The sequence below is a fragment of the Sinohyriopsis cumingii genome, chromosome 10 (genome assembly GCF_028554795.1).
Source record: "Sinohyriopsis cumingii isolate HCF-2022 chromosome 10, ASM2855479v2, whole genome shotgun sequence".
Classification (NCBI taxonomy): Eukaryota; Metazoa; Mollusca; class Bivalvia; order Unionida; family Unionidae; genus Sinohyriopsis; species Sinohyriopsis cumingii.
In genome coordinates this window covers 36,134,875-36,153,308 of record NC_142970.1, presented here as the reverse complement: position 1 = coordinate 36,153,308, position 18,434 = coordinate 36,134,875, and the positions used below count along the sequence as shown (strand labels likewise).

Sequence of the window (18,434 nt, the reverse complement as noted above, 5' to 3'; positions counted from 1 at the left end):
TGATGTTATCGAAGGGAGTTACCAGGTAGATACCAATCAATCAAATCAAGCTCAACAGGGATATATCCTTTATTCATTTTCACCAACAGCCCCTCCGGGATTTTTAATCGTTGAGAATCCGATTAATCCGGTCTATATGCGATGCCATGATCGGTTTTTAACGAGAATTAATTTTAAACTCACCGATCAGTCAAATAACCTAATTGATCTACAGGAGGAGGAGTTAGTGATCACTCTGTTTGTAAGATCATTGTAAATAACCACTTAGCAGCAGAGGGGGCGATGACATCGACGCGGTCGTCGATGTGCTTACCGGACGCTGACGACACTGGGGATCGGCGCGCAGAAGGTGTTAATTAAACCAAATGACGTCACCATCGTGTAGGATGGACCGTCGTCGTTTTTTTTTTACCAGGCGCTGACGACACTAGATCGTTGAGTGCAGAAAGTATTAATTAAGCAAAATAACGATTGGACAAAATGTCCGATTCGCCCCCTCTGCTGCTAACCATCTTGTCAGTAAAAGCTGGAAAATAATGTTAAAATTATCCACCACATTATTTTGAAAATTTTCCTGATATTAATTCAAGACATATATATGAGGTGAAGATATTTTGGAATTGAGTAGGTTGAATTGATGATATGCTGGTGAACTCTCCTACCATGGATGTAGAAACTGAGATATTCAAAACAAGTTGGAAGACAAGTCTGTATCTACTCTGTAACCATTTTGGCCCAAGAAAGTTATTTCCTGCTGAGAAGCCTATCTATACAGTCTAACATTATCCATGACAGCCTAACTTCACAGCAGCATATCTGAAAGATAAACCTGTTTTGTAACTAATAATGTCTTTTACTTGGCAGGAATGTATCTCCATGATATAGTACTGGTGTGAAGATAGTCATGGAAAACATATCAAAGACTCAGTATGAACAGAGTCTGGTTCACTGATAAACCAAGTTTATATCTTTTTCTGTACCAGAAACACTAATCTCAGTCTACCATAACTGATAACAGTTTCCCATTTCCAGAATTCTATGTAACCAGTTTTCTGAAAAGTTTTAAGTAGCTTTACCAAAAGGGAACTACTCATTCCGACTTTCATAATGCCTGTAAGATTTTCTAACTTTATTTCTGCCATTTTCTGATATAACAATTATCCCCAGTACATGGATTTTAAGCTATTTGTTAATTGTACAACAACTATGAAAATAAGTAAACCTTTAATTAAATGCTTGTTCTCCATTTTATACTGCATAACAGGCACTTGTGGAAAATGTACACATAATGCAGTCTTTGCACACTATTTAGTAACTGAAAAAAAAAAGTAAATTAGAGAAAAACCAATCATTCTGGACAATGAAGTTAGGATAGTCAATGCCTGACTGTATTAATAAGCAGACAGTTAAAGCAACTTTGAAATTGCCATTGGTTGCCATTGGTTGCAAGAATCTTTGCCTGAAAGTACATGTAGTTGCTACAGTACGGCATTTTGTTGGCAAAGAAAAATGGTGTTGATGCCAACATACTTCATAAGGTATCTGGGCAGAAAAATATAAATACAGTTGACTTGGCACTGATTTAACTGGTGCTTCCACCCACCTGTTTCCAGAAATGTTAGCCCCATCAATATGGCCTCTGGTCTTCCACAACAATTCCCTAAATTCTGAGCCCCATAAATATGGACGTTTGTTTTCCACCCACCATTTCCCAGAATTCAGCTTAACCAATATGCCCCCCTAATCTTCCATCCATCCATTCCCAGAATTCTGAGTCCAATTATGGCCCATGGTCTTCAAACCAACCATCCCCAGAATTCTAAGCCCAATCAAAACTGACCCTTATCTTACTTATGAACCTATCTGTCACATTATATTGCTTACTAATGAACATACCCAACACATTATATTGCTTACTAATGAACATACCCAACACATTATATTGCTTACTGATGAGCCTACCTCACACATTATATTGCTTGCTTATGAACCTATCTGACATAGCTCGATCAGTCATTCTTGTTATAGTAATCCCAGACTGCTCCGGTGGCCTCGTAGTTTGAGCACCTGCCTAGGATGCGGGAGGTCGTGGGTTCGATCCCCGGCTGAGTCATACCAAAGACTTACAAAAATGGTACTAACAACTGCCTCGCTTGAAGCTCAGCATTAAGAGGTTAGTGTTAGGACTGGTCGGCCTGGTGTCAGGATAATGTGACTGGGTGGGACATCATGCTACATGTCTGCAGCATGATGCCCCAGTGCTAGACATCACTATAAACTGCCACACTGCAGACATCATAGCGATATGGCTAAAAAATTGTTAAAGCTAGGTTAAAAAATCCAAATCACACACACACACACACACAGAGTAATCCTCATCATTTATTACTCTCTATATCATCACCATCAGTCATTCCTCTCCAAGTCATCCCCATCAGTCATTCCTAAGTAGTCCCCATCAGTTGTTCCTCTCTAAATCATTGTCATCAGTCATTCCTCTCTAAGTCATCCCCATTAGTCATTCCTCTCCAAGTCACCCAAAGGTGATGGGTGTTTTATGTTCTATCTGGTAAAGTATTTGATCTTCCTACTTCCTGATGCTTGACCTTCTAAAAATTCCTCAAGCCAAATAAAACAACTGGTAAGCTTACAAGGCATACAGAGCTTGTACTATTATATTCCTCACAGGACATGATCTTTGGACCAGACCATTAGGTTTGCCAGAAATACGAATCATCTTTCAAAATGATTTCTATTTGCCATCTCAAAGAACATCAGTACATCCTTTAAAGCCCCAATGCCATTGGTATGTGCAAAACTTTGTATATGCCAAATCATCTGAATAATACTGACTCTTGAAAGATTGGTCCTAAACATAGTTGGGTTCCATCAAAATCATAATATCAACATTTCATCACATTATGAACCATTTCTCCCATAACTGAGAAACCATTTCTCCCATGAACTGAGAAACCTGGCCATTTTTTACATGTTTACTAATTAATCCAATATTAACATTGGTAAGTCAACCAATTTCAGTTAAAAGCTGGAACACAAGATTTGATGTCACTGTTGTAAATATAAGAAGCCAATGTCAGATTGTTTGCAGCCCAATTTCACCCTTCAATTATTCAGTACACCAGCTGATCACCAACATTCACCGTAATCTTATTCCTATCTAATGCACTGTTCTTTTCAGATCCATTTTTAAAAAAATCTGCCTTGTTGTCTTTATTCCTGCTTGAATCAATTTGTGAACCAAGTGCGAATATTGTTGCTATTAGATTAATCAATAGTGGCATTTGTCAAATGTTTCACACCACCACTTTTGGAGCACTCCCAAAAAATAATAGAATTAAAAGTGACTTCATCAACTAAATTAAGGGGTGGCACTTCTTAATTCTAAACTGAACATATGAATATCGTTTAAACCTAACATCTTGATTATTTCAAAGAATGGTTTATGTCAAATCAATTCCTATTTTCCAACATTAATTAGATTGGATGAATGATAACTTTTATGTTAAATGGTGGCATTGGGGCTTTAAAGCATAAGCTTGTCATGTTTACCTGTAAAACCTAAACAGAACATAGAAGATATCGCACCTGTAGTTTGACAAGCATTTCACCATATGAGAACATAGAAGATATTGTACTTGTAGCCTGGCTAGCATTTCACCGTAACATAGAAGATATCTTACCTATAGTTTGGCAAGCATTTCATCATAGCATAGAAGATATCTTACCTGTAGTTTGGCAAGCATTTCATCATGCTCTTTTTGGTATTCTAGTGCCTCTTCCAGGGTGGAGCCAACTTCCGTTAGATCTGGCTCCATCTGGTGGACACGGACTCGGATCCATTCTGCACTCTGCAATAGGCAAATGAAAAGTGGATTTCATTTTCACTCTAAATGAAACCCGTTTGTCTTTTCCTTACCATCTGTGCTTCTGAGTAATTTCATATGGACATGGTGTAATTTCAGTTCTTTTTTTCATTAAAAAATGTTATACTTCACTAATTGCTAGAAATTAAACAATGTCTCAACTTTACTGCAAATAAGACCACTCAGACACACAGTTTTGTTAGTGTGTTGTAATGCTTTTGTAATTTCAGTGTTTATGAAATAATGTGGTCCACTAGAAGTTTTAAATATAAACAACTGACAAAACTATAGTTGGTAAGATTAGTTTGAAGTAATTTGTATGCAATGTATATTGTGTTTTTTTGGAATAAATTTGTATAAAATGATCAATCATTATGTGGGGTTTTTGTCCTTAATTTATATCCATCAAATATCATGTTTAGTCATTAATTTTTATTCACTAAATATCTTGTAATGTGTCCTTAATTTATATCCATAAAAAATTATGTGTTTGTCTTTAATTTGCATGCATAAAATATCACGTATTTTGTCCTTGATTTGCATGCATTGAATAGTATGTGTTTTGTCCTTAATTTGTGTGCATTAAATATGTTTTGTCCTCAATTTGTATGCATTAAATATTGTGTTTTGTCCTTAGTTTGTCTGCATTAAATATTGTTTTTTGTCCTTAATTTGTATGCAATTAAATATTATGTGTTTTGTCATTAAATTGTATGCTTCAAAAATCACGTTTTGTCTTTCACTTACATACATTAAATATCATGTGATTTGTTCTAAATTTGCATGCATTAAATATGTGTTGAATATAATGTATATACATTAAATATCATGTGTTTTGTCCTTAATTTGTACATATTAAATACTGTGAGTTTTATCATTTGTATGCATCAAATATCATGTTTTGTCCATAAACTGTATGCAATAAAAGTTATGTTTTGTCTTTAATTAGTATTCATTAAATGTTCTGTGTTTTGTACTTAATTTGTATTTATCAAATATCTTGTGTTTCATACTTAATTTGTCTACATCAAACACTGTGTGTTTTGTCTTTAATTTGTCTACATCAAACATTGTGTTTTGTCTTTAATTTGTCTACAACAAGCATTGTGTGTTTTGTCTTTAATTTGCTTACATCAAACATTGTGTGTTTTGTCTTTAATTTGTCTACATCAAACATTGTGTGTTTTGTCTTTAATTTGTCTACATCAAACATTGTGTGTTTTGTACTTAATTTGTCAACATCAAACACTGTGTGTTTTGTACTTAATTTGTCTACATCAAACATTGTGTGTTTTGTCTTTAATTTGTATACATCAAACATTGTGTTTTGTCTTTAATTTGTCTACATCAAACATTGTGTGTTTTGTACTTAATTTGTCTACATCAAACATTGTGTGTTTTGTCTTTAATTTGTCTACATCAAACATTGTGTGTTTTGTACTTAATATGTCTACATCAAACATTGTGTGTCTACATCAAACATTGTGTGTTTTGTCTTTAATTTGTCTACATCAAACATTGTGTGTTTTGTCTTTAATTTGTCTACATCAAACAATGTGTGTTTCGTCTTTAATTTGTCTACATCAAACAATGTGTGTTTTGTCTTTAATTTGTCTACATCAAACATTGTGTTTTGTCTTTAATTTGTTTACATCAAACATTGTGTGTTTTGTCTTTAATTTGTCTACATCAAACAATGTGTGTTTTGTCTTTAATTTGTCTACAACAAACATTGTGTGTTTTGTTTTTAATTCGTCTACATCAAACATTGTGTGTTTTGTCTTTAATTTGTCTACATCAAACATTGTGTTTTGTCTTTAATTTGTTTACATCAAACATTGTGTGTTTTGTCTTTAATTTGTCTACATCAAACAATGTGTGTTTTGTCTTTAATTTGTCTACAACAAACATTGTGTGTTTTGTTTTTAATTCATCTACATCAAACATTGTGTGTTTTGTCTTTAATTTGTCTACATTGAACATTGCGTGTTTTGTCTTTAATTTGTCTACATCGAACATTGTGTGTTTTGCATTTAATTTGTCTACATCAAACATTGTGTACAAATTAAGTACAAAATTAATAGGTGTGACAACATTGTACACTCTTAATAAAATTTTGCACAAGATCAGAAGAGAAGAGTGTTTTCGATGACAATCAGGTATCTGACTTAAGTGTTTCCTGTTACAATCAGATATCTGACTTAAGTGTTTCCTATGACAATCAGGTATTGGACTTAAGTGTTTCCTGTGACAATCAGGTATCAGATTTAAGTGTTTCCCATGACAATCAGGTACCTGACTTAAATGTTTCCAATGACAGTATGGTATCTGACTTATGTGTTTTCTATGACAATCGGTACCTGACTCGAGTATTTCCTATGACAATCAGTACCTGACAAGTGTTTCCTATGACAATCGGTACCTGATGTAAGTGTTTCCTATGACAATCGGTACCTGACTTAAGTGTTTCCTATGACAAACAGGTATCAGATTTAAGTGTTTCCTATGACAATAGGTACCTGACTTAAGTGTTTCCTATGACAAACAGGTATCAGATTTAAGTGTTTCCTAAGACAATTGGTACCTGACTTAAGTGTTTCCTATGACAAACAGGTATCAGATGGATTCCAGTCTTCATACCAATGTTATTTTGCTCTGGCTTTAATTGTAACAAATATTCCAGACATCCTGGTGAATGCAAAGAACAACTATCCTTTCCTTATGAAACATTTTTCATTTTCAAACATTACAATTGAACCAAGGATTAAAACAAGCTTGGACAAGGCTAGTTCCATTCATTGTAAAAACCCTGTATTTTTAAAATCATATTTCAATAACAAAAATGTCACTGTTCCCTTGGGTATTTTCGTGGTATGTGTTCTTTGTTTGACAATCAAAATCAAAGTTGGACTAGTAGCTTGAGAAATGTACCAGTCATGCTGAATTTTAACTAGTCCTTCATTAGCTGATGGCAACAAATGAAACTTTAAGTCATTGGACAAGTTAAAATATGAAAACAGAAGATTATTAAACTTTCTAAATTACTTGGCCAAAAGTTCTTTTGTGTTAAATTTTAAAGATTGGGGAGGGGGGGTCTAATGATTTTTAAGCTCAGATCCTAGAGAAATGAAGACAAGAATAAGCCATTTGCTGAAAACAGTTCTGAACCTAAACTGTTACAATAAATATTTTTGGAATCCAAGTTTAGATTTTTAAGTTTTTTCTTCTTTAGTGCAAAGACCTTTAACTTTGACACACTGAAGGTTTTTATCAATCCAATATGGCTGTCACATGAGTTTCTATAAAAATCATCAAGCATCAGGCCAATTAGCTTCCAGCATGGTCTAGTTCATCTTACCTAACTGTCAGAGTAACCAAAGTCATTATAAACTTGCAATAACCTAATAAAAGGAGGCAGGTTGGAATGACCCTGAAGAGAAATCCCACTTAAGTTTGATGTGGCATCAGTACTAATTACAATGACCTGAACAAAGTACAAATGTCATGTCCAGCTGAGGATGAACAAAAGTTGTATGTCCAGCAGGGGATGTCTGGACCAACCATTCTGCTAATTAGTGTTTGCCTGCCTTTGATTAACTCCTGCTGTGCTAACACTGGATAGTAAATACAGAGATAATAAAATATGCCAAGTGAAATCTCAAAACAAAAACTTATCTGCATCTCATCCTAATAATGTTTCACAATTTCACTTTACATAATAAAATCAAAACAAATCCTGCTATCATTGTCTTTTTTCTTCTTCTTAAATTGGTTTTGATTAATATACCTGGTGGAAGGCAACACACCTACTGCTGTCAGAATCAAATGGTACAAACAAATTAAAAAATGTAATGCCTATTTTAATTAATGATCACACTTATCACACTATCTATCTGACATAAAAGTCAATGGAATAAACAGACTTCTAGTTCATACACAGCCACAAGCATTTTGATATAATCCAATCTTGCTTTTAAATTACTGGTATAATGGCCTGGGCCAGGGACCTTGATCAAATATTACAACAAAATATGGCCTGGGCCAGGGACCTTGATCAAATATTACAACCAATTCAAAAATATTCAGTGTGAACAAAATCAGTTTCAAATGCTGTGAATGTGAATGCATTAATCTATTGAAAGCTTTATTTATGATGACTGGACAGAAGAATGGATATGCAGATATGAAAGAACCAACATGCTTGACAAGAAAGGGAAAGTAAGAGTAGCTCAAAGAGGATGGTCTGGGCCAGGGACCTTGATCAAATATTACAACAATGTATGGCCTGGCCAGGGACCATGATCAAATATTACAACAAAGTATGGCCTAAGCCAGGGACCATGATCAAATATTACAACAAAGTATGGCCTGGGCCAGGGACCTTGATCAAATATTACAACAAAGTATGGCCTGGGCCAGGGACCATGATCAAATATTACAAAAAAGTATGGCTAGATTAGAAGTCTTGATAAAATATTGCAACAAAGTATGGCTAGATTAGAAATCTTGATAAAATATTACAACAAATTATGGCCTGGGCTAGATATCTTGATTAAATATTACAAAACAACCTATGGCTTGCGATAAAGATTTTTGAGAATATATAACAAAATAATGTATGGACTGGAGATCTTGATGAAATATTACAACAAAGTAAGGCTCACAATTATAACTGCTACTATAATTGCAGAAGTAGGAGAAAATTAAAAACATTTATGATGAGTTGTGATTTAATGTCTGGAGGCATAATTCTGTCTATTTATTAAAATGATAAATATTACTAAATCTGTCATCTTTTCATTTTGTTGAAGATTCAGCACAAAACTTCTGTATACCAGTATGACTAAGATCTCATCAAAGTCACTCTGGCTCTTATTCAGCCATCTTTCTTTTCTTCACATTTACTTAATCTTTTTATCAGGATGACTTTAATATCCTGCCAGAAAACATAAAATCTCACAGACTGGAAGCATGAGCTCATCTGGGAGGGGTACAGACAGATTGCATTACCATCTAAACAGCATTGAGAAGGTGCACAAGTTCAACATTCTGTACCATGGCTACTGATGTATATGTACATGGACAATATTAGCATCACAAATACATTTTGAGGAAAATTTACATAAAATGATATGAAATATTATCAGAAATGGACATAATGTGCAAGACCTGAAATATAGGTAACAAAATATATACGGCAATATTTCATTTAAATGTATGAGATTCAGCTGGATGGTAGTGGCTAATTGTTGCAGCATACTCTGATAAAGTTACAATTACATACCGTATATAGTTGCTTATATGACAAGTCGAACTACAAACTGCACAGACCCAGATCTGCCATCACAAAATGAGCTGGCAGATCAGGGTCTGTGTAGTTTGTTAGGAGTAATCTGTAAAACAAACATCAGAGACCCTCATCTGCAGGCATATTATGCTATGACAGATCAGGATCTTTGCTCTTTGACGTTTGACTTGACTTGTAAGTGAATATATACAGAAGTACATAATGACCTAATACATAACTGTACACAGAGGCCCAATACATAAACTGTGTACACAGAGGCCCAATGCATACCAGTGTACACAGAGGCCCAATGCATACCAGTGTACACAGAGGCCCAATATGTAGCTTTATATAAAGAGGCCTAATAGATAACTCTGTGCAGAGGCCCAATACGTAACTGTGTACACAAAGGCACAATATGCAACTGTATAAACAATGGCCCAATATATAACTGTGCATACAGATGCCCAATACATAACTGTACACTGAGGCTCAATACATTACTGTATACAGTGGCCTAATACATTAGTGCATACAGAGATGCCTGATACATTACTGCATACTGAGTGGCCTGATACATTACTGCATACTGAGTGACTTAATACATTAGAGCACAGAGGGTGGCCAAATACATTACTGCATACAGAGATGCCTGATACATTACTGCATACTGAGTGGCCTGATACATTACTGCATACTGAGTGACCTAATACATTGGAGCACAGAGGGTGGCCAAATACATTACTGCATACAGAGATGCTTGATACATTACTGCATACTGAGTGGCCTGATACATTACTGCATACTGAGTGACCTAATACATTACAGCACAGAGGATGGCCAAATACATTACTGCATACTGAGTGGCCTAATAAATGCAACTTGAAATCCATGAATACATGTTATTTATATCTGACACTATCAGGATAAATCAGGTACAAGACTCAAATAGGAAATATGAGTCACCATGGCAACTGGCCAAGATGCTGCAAATACCTTTCCCCATCCCAAGATTAACTGATAACCAACAATCTGTCATGTTCCTCTCCACTAATGCAAGTACCTATGTATATACAGAGTTGATGGTCTAGAACTAATCTTTCAATATAAAGTAAATCATTATTCCATGCAATAACAAATTCAACTTTTCGGATGATCAAATTTGATACTTGAATGTCCGGATTTATGTATAGTCTCTTTATTAAAGCTGGCCTCTTCATTAAGACTTCTTGTTTTTGTTAGACTTGTACTAGGCTTGAATAGCACATTTAACACCTTTAAATCAGTAAATGGAATGAACATAATACAATTTTTTTTATGCAGCTTTAAAAGAGAAAGCAATGCTTGTGAAAATTCTGTATATTATGTCTAATTGACATACTAATGTTCACTGCACTCTGACCCAGGACTATCTCCACAACTACTGGGAATGGGACCTCTGCCCATCATTTTGGGAAATACAAAATTGATGAGCTGGTAATACAATTTTCTGGAGTAAATTGCTGAAAGAAGAAATTCTGAATGATTCTGAAATATTTAATATGGGACTGAGGTCCATTACATTGGGATTATGGCCCCAATGGGGCCCCATTACATTGGGATTACGGGGCCCCAATGAATCATCTTAATTGATAAGGAACTGATTCAAAATAGTTTTGAAGAGAATATATGATTCTTTAAGAATTTAGCAGATGATGTGGATGTGAGAGATAACTGATGGTCTAGTAACAATAATAACCACTCTAAATGTGAAACTGAAAAATGAGGTGCCCTAACTGATAATGGGCCCCCCTTCCCCCCCAAATCTAAAATTATTTGCTCAAGCATTGAAGTAAAAAGTGCATTTCTGTGAAACATTATCTGATGAAGTGGGGACCTTGAAGTTTCAGTGTTGTTTTAATTGAGGCCTTTTTTCTGTATAATTTAATCTAACTATTCATTTTTATGAGGAAGTAATTTCTGGAATTTTCTTTTCTACCTTTAAGTTTATTTACATCATAGTTCTAAATTTGGAATTATTTTGCTTATTTTATCACAGTGTTTAAAATTGATTATACTATTAAAGAATCTCACATAATTATGCCATCTACAACTAGACATCATTTTCAATCCTTCACTATCCTTCAAAGTAATGTTTTGTTCACTATGTTTTACAATTTTTTGGTGAAATTATGACACAAGTAGGTATATAAGATATAAATATGGGGAAAATGAACTAAATAATAAACGAAGCAAATAATCAACACACACACACACACACACACACACTTTCAGACGTAGATTATCCCAGCATGATAGAGAAAATGATTTTCACAGATTTTATCCAGAGCTCCCAGATAAATTATAAAAAGGTAAAGAACACATTTTGAAGTCCAATGCACATTCCATGAATCTTGATGATTTAAAATTTTTGATCACTATTTTCTGGATCATTCAAGTTTTACAGTAGTTGGGAATTTTCATTGTTTTGGAAGGTCTGTTAATTAAAATAATTGTATGGTTCAAAAAGAGTTTGCTCCAGTAAGGGACCTCTGTATTCAATTTATTAATACAAGCTTATAACCCCGATATTAATTTTATCAAGCTCACTGCACTAACTGCTCATGATCAGATCTATGCTAAGTTCTGTGATAACAGTTATAAAATCTTTGCTTGGTTAAGGTTTTATAACTTTATACCATTTTCGAAAAACTTTCACCTAAGTTTTGAAGAAAAAGATTCTCAAGTCCATGAGAATCATCACAATTTAACATAACAAATACCGATATTAATTAATAAAATCACGACAATTTAACATAACACATACCGATATTAATTAATAAAATCACGACAATTTAACATAACAAATACCTATATTAATCAACAGAATCATGACAATTTAACATAACAAATACCTATATTAATCAACAGAATCATGACAATTTAACATAACAATTACCTATATTACTTAAAATGCATTTTACTTACTCGCAAAACAGCAAGCACGACCTTTGATCGTCCAGCCTGGACTGCAACAGTGCTAATTGTCGTTGTTGAGGGGGGTAATTCCGAAAGTTCTGTGATGTCCGACATACAATCTGCCATTTTGTTGTATTATATATTTACACATCACACATAAATTTAAATCACTCTGTGAATTGGAATATGTAAGCGCAGGACAGTTTTTGATATAGCTAAATAGGCATGCATGCAGCTTGGTTGCGGCTCTAAACAACTTCCTAAACACTCAAGAGTTCCTATCTGCTGTACACTTATATACCAGAAACTCCTGGACCAGTTCATTCCATTCTTTGATGGAAGAAGTGATAAGCCATTGCTTAGCTTATATAATATAGTTAAAAAGTATCAACTGTCAAAAATATTCATCATGTATGTCATTATATAATTGAAATTACAAGAACCTCAATGTATTGTGCACTTGTACATGGTTTATCTGGCTGTATTATACTGTAATCATAACTAATCACACCACAACACCCCTTAAAAAATGGATAGTCCCAGAGATGCATGTACAATATCACACTGTATATACATACTTTCCCCCATATATGGGTACACCCTCCCTGTAGACTGATTATATGCATAGTAATCAACTGGCAGGAGCCAGGCTCTCAAGTGCCAAACAGCACCATGGGTGTGGGATAACTGAAGGCCCTGATTATCTAACCAATTATAAACTGGAATAATGAAGATAAAAGGGAGATATATTTTCAAATTAAATGCAATTTGACATTTAAGGGAAGTACCTCAATTGAACAAAATCAATTTCATGGACCTTGTTTTGGGTTCTATATTTGCTAGAATATTGGTTGGCTGACTTTATGATTTAAATGGCCAAAGTATTAAACAGAAAACCAACTTCTTAAGTTCTATTCCACAATCCAAAAATACACTGGTAACAGAACTGCCATCAAACATGCCTCAATCCATCTTTGCTACTGCTATTACTATTATTATTACAGGCCTATAAGCCATATTTTTGAAAATTATTTGAATTTAAAATGGCTTAGTGTCCTATAATTGCAAGGAAATATATCAGGATTTTAGTGGGAAATAATAAAAAAAAATAGAGGGATACTGACAGGCTGAAATCATGAGTTAAACACTACATTTTTACCTGAGTACAGAAATTAGTCATGCATAACATAAACTTCAAAATTTTATTTTAAACATATATCAGACACACATGTATCATTGGAACACAAAGAATATCTGATCATCAGGAACTCACAAACACATGTGTCATCAGGAACTCATAGACAGATGTATCATCAGAAACTCGCAGGATAGACGTATAAGGAACTCACAGGCACACATGTATACTCAAGAAATCCTAAATAAATGTATCATCAGGATCTCACAGACACACATGTATCATCAGACATGTTTCATCAGGATCTCACAGACACACATACCATTAGGAACTCACAGACACACATGTATCATCAGACATGTATCATCAGGAACTCACAGACATGCATGTATAATCAGTCGTATCATCAGGAACTCATCGACACACATGTATCATCAGACATGTATCATCAGGTACTCACAGACACACATATAATCAGACATGTATCATCAGGAACTCACAGACACACATATATTCAGACATGTATCATCAGGAACTCACAGACACGTGTATCATCAGACATGTATCATCAGGAACTCACAGACACACATGTATAATCAGACATGTATCATCAGGAACTCAGACATACATGCATCATCAGACATGTATCATCAGGAAGTCACAGACACACATGTATCATCAGACGTTTAATCAGGAACTCACAGACACACATGTATAATCAGAAACTCAGACACACATGCATTATCATTAACTCAAAGACACATTATCATCAGGAACTCAGAAACTTACAGATGTGTGTATCATCAGGAACTCACAGACACATGTATAATCAGAAACTCACAGACACACATGCATCATCATTAACTCAAAGACACATCATCATGAACTCAGAAACTCACAGACGTGTGTATCATTAGGAAATCACAGACACATATGTATAATCAGAAACTCACAGACACATGAATCATCAGATGTTTAATTAGGAACTCACAGACACACATGTATAATCAGAAACTCAGACACACATGCATCATCATTAACTCAAAGACACATTATCATCAGGAACTCAGAAACTCACAGATGTGTGTATCATCAGGAACTCACAGACACATATGTATAATCAGAAACTCACAGACACACATGCATCATCATTAACTCAAAGACACATTATCATCATGAACTCAGAAACTCAGACGTGTGTATCATCAGGAACTCACAGACACACGCATCATCAGGAACTCACAGACACATGCATCGTCAGAAGCTCACTGAACACATGTATAGCCAGAAACTCACAGAACACATCATAAACTTAAAGAATAGACTGATCATCAGGAACTCAAAGACACACATGTATACTCAGGAACTCAAAGACACACATATCATCAGAAGCTCACAGAACACACATGAATCATCAGGCATATTTCATCAGGAACCCAGATACACATGTATCATCAGGAACTCACAGATACACATAATCAGATACTCAGACACACATGTATCATCAGGAACTCAAAGACACATTATCATCAGGAACTTGGAGAACACACATGTATAATCAGGAACTCGTAGACATACATATTATCAGGAATTCAGACACACACGTATAATCAGGAACTCATATGGACATGTCTCATCTGGAACACATGACAAATGTGTCATCTGGAATTCAGAGGTACATCATTAGGAACTATGGGTTTTACATACATGTACCAAGAACATTTATTTAGTGCTGCTGTGTTCTAAGATTTAAAAAAAAAATAGTTTGCAATGATTTAAAGCAACAATTCAACAATGTTTTATAATCCTCTATGGAAATGAAAAAGACTTGAACAAAAACTTGGCATGTGCTTCTTATACAACAAAAATACCAGAATATTAATTGAATTTGGAAACAAAAAATTCAGGAATTTCAAGGGAGTTTATATTGCAAGCATGAACAACCAGAGTCAATATGATGCAGAAAATCAAGGTAGATGACTCAAGTTTCAAAAGATAGAAGCTACGGTTTTTTAAAATGCTGATTTATACATTATAAACAAATCTTTATTAAACTTTAGACTGGCTTCCATTTCTATGAAGAACCATAGGTTGTCTTCCATTTCAACTCTGAACCTTAGGTTGGCTTCCATTTCAACAGAGAACCATAAGCTGGCTTCCATTCCAACAGAGAACCTTATGCTGGCTTCCATTTCAACAGAGAACCTTGCCTTCCATTTCAACAGAGAACCTTATGCTTGTTTCCATTTTGAAAGAGAATCATAGGCTGGCTTCCATTTTAACAGAGAAAGGAGTTTAATGTCCTTAAACACATACTTACATGTGGCCATATGTACATACATATAGACATATTCTATCAATATCCCTGTGTCTCTTTCAAATGAAGGGGATAAAATGTTAAAATAGTATTTTGAAATATAAATGCTCATTTTTAAAAGAACAAAGATGTCAAGATATTTAAAGTCTTTTTAAGTGGCAATACTCAAATTGTCTCCAGCACTCCATTTGTCAAATTAAATTAATTCTCCTTTTCTCCAACTCTGCAAGCAAAGAGGCCATAAGAGCCACCACCCCACACCAGGTCGCCCTCTGCCTATTTATAATTTCATTGACTACTTATTATATCAACATAATTACCAAGAGTTCCTTTAAATTACAGCAGTAAAATTCATAATATTAGTTGTATTGGATTCAAAATTATTGCTAATTATTATTACACATTCTCAATTGTTAATTATTATTACACATTCTTCATTGTTAATTATTATTACACATTCTTAATTGTTAATTATTATTACACATTCTTAATTGTTAATTATTATTACACATTCTCAATTGCTAATTATTATTACACATTCTTAATTGTTAATTATTATTACACGTTCTTAATTGTTAATTATTATTACACATTCTTAATTGTTAATTATTATTACACACTCTCAATTGCTAATTATTATTACACATTCTTAATTGTTAATTATTATTACACATTCTTAATTGTTAATTATTATTACACATTCTTAATTGTTAATTATTATTACACATTCTTAATTATTAATTGTTAATTATTATTACATGTTCTTATTGAATACAAGAATTTCTAAGATACACTGTAATTAGAATCAGATTAACTATACATGCAAGTGCTCTATCAAAGGTGCTTTATTTTTAGCTAACCTTTTATTCTGAATGTATGCAGTGTAAATTCTTTTTCTCACATTTTTGGATGCATTCTTTATACTTGATTAGTCAAACTATCACTCCCACCAGAACTCCTGGTACTCCTATCAGGTACCAAGAAAATGACCCTAGTGTCATCATTCATTTCAATTAAGTTATTTCATACAGTATAAATTTATACTACTTGACCAATATATCTGACCAATATTTATATCTGACCATCAGTCATTATCACCTTTGATGACAAGTTTTCAGCCAAAAAAGGTGAGATTTCTTTCATTCTTTACAATTCCTTGCTTAACTCTTTAACTTCTAGTGATACTGTAGTGGCTCACTGCTATGCCTAGCTGCTGGGGTCACTACTGCAGCTGATTTGTGGGCTGACTACCAGAGCCTAATGCTGCTGCAGCCAAATCTCAACTTTTTAGCTGATGATGTGGGGATATGGGCTAATTGTGTTAGTTATTTTCTGATTTATAGACTAAAACCATGCATATATAAAAGCTATAACTACCTTATATCTGTTTGATTATTTTATCCTGCTGACATCCACATGAATGATATAAAATCCAGGAATATAACACAAAACACTGTTTGTAAAAACACTAAAATTTATCTGTGAGTCTTTTATACAAAGTTATTTATCAAATATATACATGTAATTACTAAAAATGCCTAGTCACTGTGTTCTACTATTTCTTAAGTAGTTCCTCATGGTATCTAGAGAAACAGTTATGTTTTATACATAGACGGATATCACACTGTTTGCACATGATGGACACCTCATGCCGCCTTTTTTCTCTGGTACACATTTTGCATCGCCCTGGTTTCTCTGCTTGTATGGGCCAATGTGCATTTCCACAGTTATCAATTGCAGATACAACCTTTCTCTTTCTCGATCCTTGGAATGTCCCTATCATCTGCTGTGCAAGTGCAATTCTAAAATCAAGTTGTCTCCGTCTGATTTCTTTATTTTTTTTGGTGACAAGTTTGTGGTTGGGCGACTCCTGCATAGTTATTAATGCATTAACTAATGCAACATCAAAGCAGAACCAAAACAGATATTTCCACCATTTGGTAGCTTTGCGACAGGTAGAGTACTGCATTCTTTTCTGGTCTGCCAGGTCAACCCCAAACATGTATTTATTATAAAGTTCAGAGACAATCGGAGCTGGCACTTCCTGGTAGGTTCCATTTTTTTGTCTCCTACGCACCATCTTGCTCTCGCTTGGATTGCAACTTGTTGAAAGATAATGGACAATTTTTTTGTCCTTCCAAGCTATAGCACACAGGCTTCCTTTTGTCATCAGGACACTGTCGCCTCTGTTCTTTAATTTGGCAGATTTTATTTCCTCTGGCATTCCCTTTCTATTTGCTCGCACTGTACCGAGACAATAAATTTTTTCTTTCCTGAGTGCTTCAAAGAGTGCTGGACTGGAGAAAAAATTGTCCATGTAAACTACATGTGATTTCCCACGTATTTTTGATGTAAGATCAGTTATCACACGTGCACCAAGGCCCTCTTCTTTTGTGCGTCCAGCCTGGCTTTCTTCTCTTCCAGTGTACACTTGAAACTCGTGCACATAACCATTGTGTGGGTCTGCCCGCTCCCAAACTTTTATTCCAAACTTTGTTGGCTTCGCAGGCAAATATTGCTTGAAGGATAATCTACCTTTATATGCTATCATCCCTTCATCCACACTCTGCTCTTTATGACCATTGTAATTTTCGAGACACGTTTTGGAAATTTCGTCTAAAACTGGTCTTACATGACACAATTTGTCATGCCCGGGCTGGCGTCTTGGAGGATTCTGCCTGGTGTCATTTACATGGAAATACTTCGACAACTTTTCAAAACGTACTCTGGTCATAATTGTGGGAATACTTATTATCTGGAAGGGCCATGTTGATCGCCAAGCTAGACTGTATTCTGGAAGTGCCAGGATTGACATAATCAAATGTATTCCTAGAAAGGCCAGCATTTCGTCCA

General features: G+C 34.6%; 1 protein-coding gene across 38 annotated transcripts in view; it reads right to left on the bottom strand.

Annotated features, from left to right (window-relative positions):
* The window catches only part of LOC149789875 (uncharacterized), a 704,306-nt gene extending 691,916 nt beyond the window's left edge, over positions 1-12,390 (bottom strand). For all 38 annotated transcript variants that reach the window (XR_016423748.1, XM_089971883.1, XM_089971882.1 and 35 more), the window contains exons 1-2: positions 12,139-12,390; positions 3,747-3,869 (exon numbers count right to left, since the gene is read on the bottom strand). Coding sequence is in view for 37 of the 38 variants with exons in the window: in XM_089971883.1 (XP_089828009.1) it covers positions 3,747-3,869; positions 12,139-12,255 (240 nt within the window). In the remaining variant the exon portion in view is untranslated. The remainder of the gene's footprint in view (positions 1-3,746; positions 3,870-12,138) is intronic.
* Between the last annotated feature and the right edge of the window lie 6,044 nt (positions 12,391-18,434).